The sequence below is a fragment of the Rhincodon typus genome, chromosome 7, assembly GCF_021869965.1.
Source record: "Rhincodon typus isolate 14 chromosome 7, sRhiTyp1.1, whole genome shotgun sequence".
Lineage (NCBI taxonomy): Eukaryota > Metazoa > Chordata > Chondrichthyes > Orectolobiformes > Rhincodontidae > Rhincodon > Rhincodon typus.
The window spans coordinates 93,588,339-93,598,920 of record NC_063338.1 but is presented as its reverse complement, the minus strand read 5'-3'; the positions used below and the strand labels follow the sequence as shown (position 1 = coordinate 93,598,920).

Here is a 10,582-nt window from a genome sequence, read left to right as displayed (position 1 = left end):
AACACATCCCTGCTCCTGTACTCAAAATCTCTCGCAATGAAGGCCAACATATCATTTGCCTTCTTTATCCAACCCAGTACTCTGTTTGCATTCTCCCCATACCCTCTGGTCCCTTCAGTATCAGAGACATTGAGATCTGCAGCACAGACTAAGGCACTTTGGCCCTTCACTTCCGTGTTTGTCAAAAACAGCCACCCGACTATTCTTATCCCATTTCTGAACATTTGACCCATAGCCTTCAGTGTTCTGGCATCGCAAGTGCACTTCCTTATTCTTTAGCCCTAACAACTATATCTAACTTCCTTCTTAAAAACATTCAATATTTTAGCCTCAACTGCTTTCTGTGGCAGAGAATTCCACAGGCTCCCCGCTTTCTGGGTGAAGACATTTCTCCACATCTCAGTCCTAAATGGCCTACCCTGGATCCTTAGACTGTGACCCCTGGTCCTGGACACTCCGGTCATTGGGAACATCCTTCCTGCGTTTTCCCTGTCTAGTCCTGTCAGAATTCTATCTCTTCTTCTAAACCCCAGTGAATACAGTCCGAACTGATCCAGTCTCTCCTCGTACGTCAGTCCTGCCATCCCAGGAATCAGTCTGACAGACCTAATTCTCATTTGAAAGCCACATTTAACATTGTCACTCTTGGTTTTGGCGAAAGGTTTACCCTCACGTCTCCATTGATTCATTTTATAATCACCGTTAAACTGGTGATCTCTGGTTCTCAATCCTTCCACCAATGGGAGCAGGTTTTCCCTCCCGACCACGTCTAGACACCTGGTGATTTCGGATACCGAGAACTAAATCTTCTTTTAACGTTCTCATCTCCGAGGAGAGCAGCCAAAACCTCTCCAACCATTCAGCCCCTTGAGCCTGTTCTGCCATTCAATGAGCTCAGGGGCTGATCTGTGGCCTAACTCCATCTACCTGCCTTTGGCCCATATCCCTGAACACCGTTGCTCAACAAAAATGAATCTCTCTCAGATTTCAAATTAACAACTGATCCAGCATCCACTACCATTTGTGGAAGACAGTTCCAAACCTCTACCACCCTTTGTGTGTAGAAGTGTTTCCTAACACCATTCCTGAGCGGTCTGACCCTCATTCTATCTGCATGACTAAAGTTCCTCATCTCTGGAATGATTTTTGTAACGCTTTTCCGACAGTGTGCTGCTCAGTACTGAACCCAATGCTTCCAGTGTTTGAGACAAGTTCAAAATAATCTCTTTATGCCCCTGTTATGCCAACCTGCCCTGGCCTGTCAATGATTTCTGCACACTTACAGCCTCTGCACTAGTACCACCTTTACTGCTCTGTATTTATTTAATATTCTTTCGCTATGTCCTTCTGACCAAAAGCAATCCTTCCCTCCTCCTCTGCTGGAGCAGGGCTGTGGTCTAAATGCTACCTGGGCATTCACTCCCCGAACGTTGCCACTACCCTCAGCACAGTTTGGACACTTGCCTGATGTTGATGAAGCTGACTGTCGCGAGGTGTAGCTGGTGAGCCAAGGACTCCAGCAACTTAATCCCATCGGACAGAGTCAGGGGCCTGAGAGAGAGACAGAGAGAGAGAGAAAGCAAGCGAGAAAGAGAGCAAGCAAGACCAAGTGTGAGAGGGAGGGAGTGTGAGAGGGAGAGAGAGTGTGAGAGATGAGAGAGTGTGAGAGAACAGTGTGAGAGACAGAAAGTGTGTGAGGGCGAGAGAGCGTGAGGGCGAGAGTGTGTGAGGGCGAGGGTGCGTGAGGGCGAGGGTGCGTGAGGGCGAGGGTGCGTGAGGGCGAGGGTGCGTGAGGGCGAGGGTATGAGAGGGAGACAGTGTATGAGAGAGAGAGTGTGAGAAGGAGACAGTGTGAGGGAGAGAGTGTGTGAGAGAGAGTGTGAGAGTGAGAAGGAGAGAGAGAGTGAGAGGGCGAGAGTGAGTTAGAGAGTGAGAAAGAGCAAGTGAGTGAGGAAGAGAAAGACAACAAGGGCAAAAAAGAGAGAAGGGTGAAATTAGACACAATAATAAACACCATAAGGTGGTGGAGACATTGCGCTGTCAAAGTTTAATAATCAGCTCATTTGGCTGCTCGTTATTTTATGCGTTTTGGTCGTCTCATCAGTGTCGGTTCGGTTTGTTTGTGTCCAAATACTTTGTAATTCCAATGATAGATCATTGGCCTGAAATGTAAACCATACATAACAATCAACAACACAAGAGAGATGATTATCCGGTCATTATCATAAAGCTGGTTGTGGCAGCTTGCTGTGTGTATATTAACACCTACATCCTAATGGTGATTACATCTCACTGGCCAGGCAAGGCTCTATAGAAATGCAGGTGTAGAGGCTGGAATGTTAAACAGTGACCTGGGCGCGGAAACAGAAAGGAGGGAGAGAGGATTTGGGGAAACTCACCCGACAGTCAGGATCAGGGACTACTCCCTCACTTCCAAAACCCGCCAACTCATAGAGACAAGGAACTGTGGCAGAGGGAACGCTGCCATGTTTGCTTTGTTACACGGAGACTAATTTGCATGTCACCACACAAGTGCAATAGGAAAATTAACTCTGATGAGATATTCTGATAGAGAATGAGCCTCTATATGGTTCCCTAGGTCAGCTGTACACTGCCCAACCTCTCTCTCCCCCTGCCTCAGATGGATTTCAGCAAGACAGTTAGGGCGGGATACTGAACCAGACTGCTCAGCGAGTTCAACCTGGAAACTATTCACATTTGGGCTGACAAATGGCAAGGGACACTAGTGCCATACAAATGCCAGGCTATGACCATCTGTAACAAGAGAGAATCCCCCTTGACATTCAATGGTGTTACCATCACTGTATCCCTCACTGTCAACATCCTGGGGGTTACCATTGACCAGAAACTCAACTGGACTCACCACATAAACCCAGTGGTGACGAGAGCAGAGGAGAAATTGGCCATCCTGCAATGGTCAGCTCACAACTTACCTCCCCAAAGCCCGACCACCATCTGCAAGGCACAAGTCAGGAGTTTGTTTATAATTTATTCAGGGGATGTAGGTGTCGCTGGCTGGGCCCAGCACTTATTGCCCATCCCTAGTTGCCCCTTGAGAAGGTGGTGGTGAGCTGCCTTCTCGAACCACTGCAGTCCACCTGCTGTGGGTTGACCCCCAATGCTATTAGGGAGGGAATTCCAGGATTTTGACCCAGCGACAGTGAAGGAACGGCGAGATATTTCCAAGTCAGGATGGTGAGTGGCTCGGAGGGGAACTTGCAGGGGGTGGTGTTCCCATGTATCTGTTACCCTTGTCCTTCTAGATGGAAGTGGTCATGGGTTTGGAAGGTGCTGTCTGAGGATCTTTGGTGAATTTCTGCAGTGCATCTTGTAGATAGTACACACTGCTGCTACCGAGCGTCGGTGGTGGAGGGAGGGGTTGATTATGGATGTGTATTGGAATGCTCCGCATCTGTCTGGATGAGTGCAGTTCCAACAACACTCAAGAAGTGAGACACCATCCATAGAATCCCTGCAGTGCAGAAAGAGGCCATTCATCCCATCATGTCTGCACTAACCCGGTGAAGAGCATCCCATCATTCCTCCCCCCGACTCTATCCCTGTAATTCCACATTTCCCATCGCTAATCCAAACAGCATCAAGTTCCTTGGAGTGATGATAACTGACAATCTGGCCTGACTTCACACTTAGATGCGATGGTCAAGAAGGCACAACAATGTCTCCGCTTCCTCAGGCAGCTCAGGAAATTTGACATGTCCATAGGGACATTCACCCACTTCTACAGATGCACTATTGAAAGCATACTGTCCGGGTGCATAACGGCCTGATATGGCAACTGCTCTGCCCAGGACCGTAAGAAACTACAGAAGGTGGTGTGCACAGGCCAGACCATCACGGAAGCCAACCTTCCATCCATGGACTCTATTTACATGGCTCGCTGCTGCAGAAAGGCTGCCAACATCATCAAAGACCCATGGCACCCTGATTATGATCTCCTACAACCTCTTCTGTCAGGCAATAGATGCAGAAGCCTGAACACACGCATCATCAGGTTCAGGAACAGCTTCTTCTCGGCTGTTATGAGAATGATGAATGGATTGTCTTCCCTCAAATAACGCTGATCTTGCTAAAGTTGATCTTGCCTAGAGCACACCCTGTGCAATGTAACCTGTATGTCTCTGTCTAAATCTTTTTACAACTTCTGTTCTTTACATCCTTGCTTACTATGATCTACCTGTACTGCTCATAAACAATGCTTTTCACTGTACTCTGGTACATGTGACCATAAATCAATCAATAATCTGTACATACAAGACAAAGCAGCCCACTTCATTGGCACTAAATCCACAAAACATTCACTCCCTCCGCGCACGCGCGTGTGTGTCTGTGTGTATGTCTGTCTGTGTGTATGCCTGTGCGTGCGCCTGTGCACGTGTGTGTTTGCCTGTATATGTGGTGTGTGTGTGCCTGTGCGTGTGTGTGTTTGCCTGTATATGTGGTGTGTGTGTGCCTGTGCGTGTGTGTTTGTCTGTATATGTGGTGTGTGTGTGCCTGTGCGTGTGTGTGTTTGCCTGTGAGTGTACGTGTGTGTGGGTGTGTGTGTGTGTGTGTGTCAGTGTGTGTGTGTCAGCGTGTGTGTGTGGGTGTGTGTATGTCTAGGGGGAGTTTTATAAGGGGTTAGAGTTTAACTGGTAGAGTTCTTTGTGAAGGTTCGTAATGTCTACCTGTTATTATAATCTATGTTTTTGTTGAGAACATGCTGTCAAACTGGGTCTAAAAAGCAGGGAAATTAGGGGGAGTTCTGTGTGCCTTTTAAATCATTTAACTTTGTGATGACTCCACTACCTCAGAGACGGGGAATACATTGAAGCTGAGAAAACATTTTTAAACACAGCGAGCAGGTTGTTGGCTGGAAGGTGTTGCCCTTGGGTGTGGTGGAGGCATGTGGCTTTCGAAACGAAAAAGGGAACGTCGTTGGAGCAGAAACGGTTTGTAGGCTAATGGGGAAAAGGGGAAGACAGTGGGGCTAGGCAAGATGGGCCGAATGGTCGCCTTTGCTGTAACCTTTTCTTAATTCTTTAGCATCATTTGCAACCTCAGGAAACTATAACGGCTTAGAGCCAATAGAGAATTTTCGAAATGTAGTCTGTGTTACAAACGTCCAAAATGCAGCTACCAATCTGCGCACAGCAAGTCCCCACTTTCAACAAAATAATGACTGGATAATCTGCTAACCCTTTAAGCAGGAAGATTTATGCTTCAGAGAATAAATATGGCCAGGAGACCTGAAGCTTATCCTTTTCAATTCAGCGGTTGTGAAATCATTTCTATTCACCCGAGTGAGAATCTCGATGTAACATCTCACTCAAATGAGAGGTACCTCAGACACTGAAGCACCCCCTCGGCATTGCACTGGATGTGTCAGCGAGGAGAAAGAGGCCAATATTTATCTCCTCAATGGGCCAGAGGTATGTCCTTTTTTTTTGTGGGGGGTGCTTCAGTCTGAGGGAAGGGGGCAGCAGTGAAAGAACACCAGTTTTTCGAGAGGTCCCAAACCGGGCCTAACACACGGGAGCAAACATGACCGAGCGATCGACGCGCTGATGAGGAACACACGTTCTTACTTCTTGTTGGTGACGATGTAGGCGTACTCCTCTCTGCGTGGTGGACGCGCACCCCCGCCCGGTTGGAGATCCTCGCTGTGCTCCAGCAGCCGCTCGGGGTCCTGGCCCAGGTCCTCCAGGACGTTGGCGAGCTGCCCACGGGGCCTGCCCAACTCCACGGCCGCCCCCTGGACGTCTGGCTTGCTCGGGCCAGAGCCCACCAAGGTGGTCGCCACCACGGCCTGACCGTGCCTCGCCGCTGCAGTGTTCGGAGGGCCCAGGGCCTGTGCCGAATCTGGGTCCGGGATCAGGGATTCGCTGCTCTCTCTCGATTCCACCTCCTTCCAGTGCTGCATGGTCCCCTCCATCATGGATGCCTTCAAAGAGACAAGCACATTTCCTTATAAGGCCGAGAGCTGCACTACCACTCTGCGTTAATTTGGTAAAATTGACATAAAAACAAAAAGCTTTTTATCTCCCCCCACCCTTTCACAGGATGTGGGCATCGCTGGTGAGGGCCAGAATTTGTGGCCCATTCCTGATACAGGTAAGAGTCAACCACGTCATGGTGGGCCTGGAGTCAAGTGTAGGCAAGATCAGATAAGGACGACAGATTTCCGTCCCCAGAGGAAGGACGCTGGTGAACCAGACAGGGTTTCTTTTTTAGAAACAGTGGGAACATGGTGACAGTGATGGTTTCCAAATGGATTTCAAATTTCAGCACCTACCGTGGTGGCTTTCAAATATTGACCTAGGGCTCTGGACTCATGCACCAGAGACATCACCACTATGCTACCATCACCTCCACATCCATCCCCACACACCCCTCCACCAACCTCATTTACTGCCCACCCCCAATCGCCCCTTGATCTGAGTGGTATGCCAGGGTCATCCCAGAGGGCAGTTCAGAGTCAACCCCATTACTGTGGGCCTGGAGTCACATGTAGGTCAGACCGGGTAAGGATGGCAGTTCCCTTCCCGAGAGAAGCAGATCAGTTTGTACAACAATTGATGATAGCTGTCGCAGTCACCATTAACTCTAAATTCCAAATGTATTAAGTGCAATTAAACCGCAGTTCCTCGGAGTGACGACAACTAACAACCTGTCCTGGATTCCCATGTAGATGCAACAGTCAAGGCGGCATAAAAACGCCTCTTCTTCCTCAGGCGGCTCAGGAAATTTGGCATCTCCATAGGGACCCTCACTAATGTCTACAGAGGCACCATAGAAAGCATACTGTCTGTGTGCATAATGGCCTGGTACGGCAACTGCTCTGCCCAGGACCGTAAGAAACCACAGAAGGTGGTGCGCACAGCCAAGGACCATCATGGAAGCCAACTTGGAAAGGTGGCCAACATCATCAAAGACCCGGTAATGATCTCCTACACCCTCTTCCATCAGGTAGAAGATACAGAAACCTGAACACACGTACCAGCAGGTTCAGGAACAGCTTCTTCCCTGCTGTTATTTGACTGATGAATGGACCTCTCTAACTTCAAATAATGTTCATCTTCCTAATGTTAGCCTTGCTTTTATGCCCCTCCTGTGCAGCTGTAATCTTGTAAATCTCACTCTGTCTAAGCACTCTATGATCTGCGTGTCCTTGTTTGCACTGCTTGCAAAACAAAGATTTTCACTGTACTTCGGTACATGTGACTACAAAAAATCAAATCAAGCCAATTCCATGAGCTGCTACGGTGGGATTTAAACCCTTGTCACCAGATCATTAGCCTGGGCTTTTGAGTTACTGGTCCAGTGCCACCATCTTCATTTGCATTTCAGACAAACCAGGCTCCATCACAATGAAGATCAGGGGAGGTGATGGCCTAGTGGTATTATCACCGAGACCCAGGTAATGTTCTAGCGATGACCCAGGGTCGAATCCTGTCACGGCAGATGGTGGAATTTAAATTCAACTTAACAAAAAAAGTATGGAATTAAGAATCTAACAATGATCATAGTTGACTGTCAGGAAAAACCCATCTGGTTCACTAATGTCCTTTAGGGAAGGAAACTGCCATCCTTACCTGGTCTGGCCTACATGTGACTCCAGACCCACAGCAATGCAGTTTACTCATAACTGCCTTCTGGGTAATTAGGGATGGGCAATAAATGCTGGCCTGGCTGGCAAATGAATTTATAAAAACCCAAATTCCAGACCTCCACCCCCTCCTTACTCCACCTGAGTATTAACCCAAGAAACGACCCAGGATCCAAGATGTTTTTGCATGCTGATGTTACAGAAATTGCTCTCTTCCAAATTGTTCACAACTTGCATTTATATAGCACCTTAAGGTCGCCCCCAAAGACCTTCATAGACGCGACACTGAACCGGGTTTGCTGACACTCCTACAGGTGAACAGCAGCTTGATCGAAGGGATAGATTTTGAGAAGCGTCTCAAGACAGGGAGGTGGAGAGGTTGAGGGAGGGACTCCCACTGCTAAGTACTCAGGTTACTGACAACCATCAGTGACGGAGAATATAAAATCAAAACTGGTCTCATTGATAGGTGGGACAGTCTGGCAATGTCCCCTTCCCCACACCAGGCAGTACAGTCCTTCACTCAGCTCTCAGAAACAAGGCTCAAGAATTCAACAAAATACGTAGAGGTCTGCATGCTGTACTGCCAATCTCCTATTTGTAAATCTCACCTTTTTCTGTATCAAACTGCCTTTCTCCATCAGCGCTGTAAGAGAAGGGAACAGATATTAATTCGTTACAGTGAATCATTCACAAAGGGTTCAAGTTGCATTTACATAGTACCATTAGTGTCATCATATAAAAGGTTACGATGGTGACTAGGGTTAATTGATGAAATAGAAACCGAATAGAACTGGAAAAGCTCAGCAGGTCTGGCAGCATCTATGAAGGAAACATCAGAGTTAACGTTTCAGGTCTGGCGACCCATCCTTACTCCTCTTTATCATGGACATGCAATCCCTTTACACATCCACTCCCCACCAGGAGGGTCTTAGGGCTCTCCGCTTCTTCCTGGAGCAAAAACCTGAGCCGTCTCCAAGATCTCATCCTCACCCTCAAAACTTCTATTTCAACTCCTCTCATTTTCTTCAGGTAAGAGCGGTGACCATGTGTACCTGCATGGGCCCTAGTTATTTCTGTCTCTTCATGGTGTGTACGTGGAACATTCCTTGTTCCTGTCCTATTCCGGCCCCCACCCACAACTCTTTCTCCGATATATCAATAATATCATCGGTGCTGTTTCTTTCTCTCATCGGAATTGGAAAAGTTCATCGATTTCGCTTCCAAATTCCACCCTGCCCTCACATTCACCTGGTCTATCTCTGGCTCCTCTCTTCCCTTCCTCGACATCTCTGTTTCCATTTCTGGGGATAGAATGGCCACTAATATCCACTATAAACCGACCGACTCCCACAGACTATACATCCTCACTTCCTGTAAAGACTCCATCCCATTCTCTCAGTTCTTCCGTCTCCGTTGCATATGTTCAGATCAAGCCAACTTAGACCTGAGAGCCTTCCTCAACTAAGGATTCCCCACCTCCGTTGTCGACAGGGCCCTCAACCAGGTCTGACCCATCTCCCGCACTTCCACCCTCACCCCTTCTCTTCCCTCCCGCAACAACGATAGGGTTCCCCTTATCCTCACCTACCATCCCACCAGCATCCACATCCAGAAGATCATCAGATGCCATTTCCACCACCTCCAGCAAGATGCCACCACCAGACACATATTCCCCTCCCCTCCCTTGTCCGCCTTCCGCAGGGACCGTTCCCTCCGGTACACCCTGGTCCACACTTCCTTCACCCCCAACACCTCCCCACAGACCTACGGCACCTTCCCCTGTAACCGGCAAAGGTGCAACACCTGCGCATTTACCTCCTCCCTCCCCAGTATCCAAGGGCCCAAACATACCTTCCAGGTGAAGCAACACTTCACCTGCACTTCCCAGAATCTAGTCTACTGCATTCGCTGCTCACAATGTGGTCTCCTCTACATTGGGGAAACGAAGCGTAGACTTGGCGACTGTTTCACAGAACATCTACGTTCTGCTCGCAAAAAAGACCCTGAACTACCTGTTGCCTGCCACTTCAATGCACCACCCTGCTCCCTGGCCAACATCTGTCTCTGGCTTGCTGCAGTGTTCCAGTGAAGGTCAACGCAAGCTGGAGGAACAACGCCTCATTTTCCGCTTGAGGACCCTGCAGCCCTTCAGACTCAATGTCGAGTTCAATAATTTTAGGGGCTAAACTCTCCCATGTCCTTGCCCCCGACCCCACACACCAGGCCTTGTTACCACATAGCCTGCCATTACCCACTGCCTGTTGTTAATCACTAACAGTCCCCATTAACAGGTATTCACCCTCCTAGCCAGATCATTATCAACTCCTTTATCTATCCAACCGCTCTTCTCTCTCTTTGGGTTCCATCCTATCATTTACTCCCTACCACGTCCTCTTCCCAATTTTCTGCATATAAACCGAGGTTTTCCTAGCTACCATCAGTTCTGAGGAAGGGTCACCGGACCCGAAACGTTAACTCTGATTTTTTCTTCATAGATACTGCCAGACCTGCTGAGCTTTTACAGCAATTTCTGTTAATTGATTAAGTGACTGAGTAAATATAAAAGGGAAACAGGAGGCAGTGAGTGGGTGTGAAATGTGAGACTGTGTCATCGATAAACTGTATCCACAAGGAAGAGATCTTTGACTCCTATTTCACCAACAGGCTTAGATCCAAAAGGACAATGACAGTGTGTCAAAGCACCAGACAAGCAATTAAATATGCAGTAACCACATACAGCAAGTACCCATAAATTGCAAGACAATATTTTGGGCTCTTGTTGACTTTTGTTGTGAAGTGACCAGGATACTCACCCTCCACAGCGTCTGCAGGATAATTTGTATCAACACAAAAGAGTAGAAATGGTCACTGTCTCATGGCAAATCAGGGCTGCACCTCTGATGCTGTGGGACGGTCAGTGCTGAGGGAGCGCCGCACTGTCGGAGGGTCAGT

The 10,582-nt window shown here is 48.2% G+C and overlaps 1 protein-coding gene across 1 annotated transcript in view; it reads right to left on the bottom strand.

The window, feature by feature from the left end:
* Window positions 1–1,442: 1,442 nt before the first annotated feature.
* The window catches only part of LOC125483534 (receptor-type tyrosine-protein phosphatase-like N), a 15,023-nt gene continuing 5,883 nt past the window's right edge, over window positions 1,443–10,582 (bottom strand). Inside the window, exons 3-5 of the mRNA XM_048599271.1 lie at window positions 8,239–8,273; window positions 5,607–5,962; window positions 1,443–1,551 (exon numbers count right to left, since the gene is read on the bottom strand). Of these exons, the coding sequence (XP_048455228.1) occupies window positions 1,443–1,551; window positions 5,607–5,962; window positions 8,239–8,273 (500 nt within the window). The remainder of the gene's footprint in view (window positions 1,552–5,606; window positions 5,963–8,238; window positions 8,274–10,582) is intronic.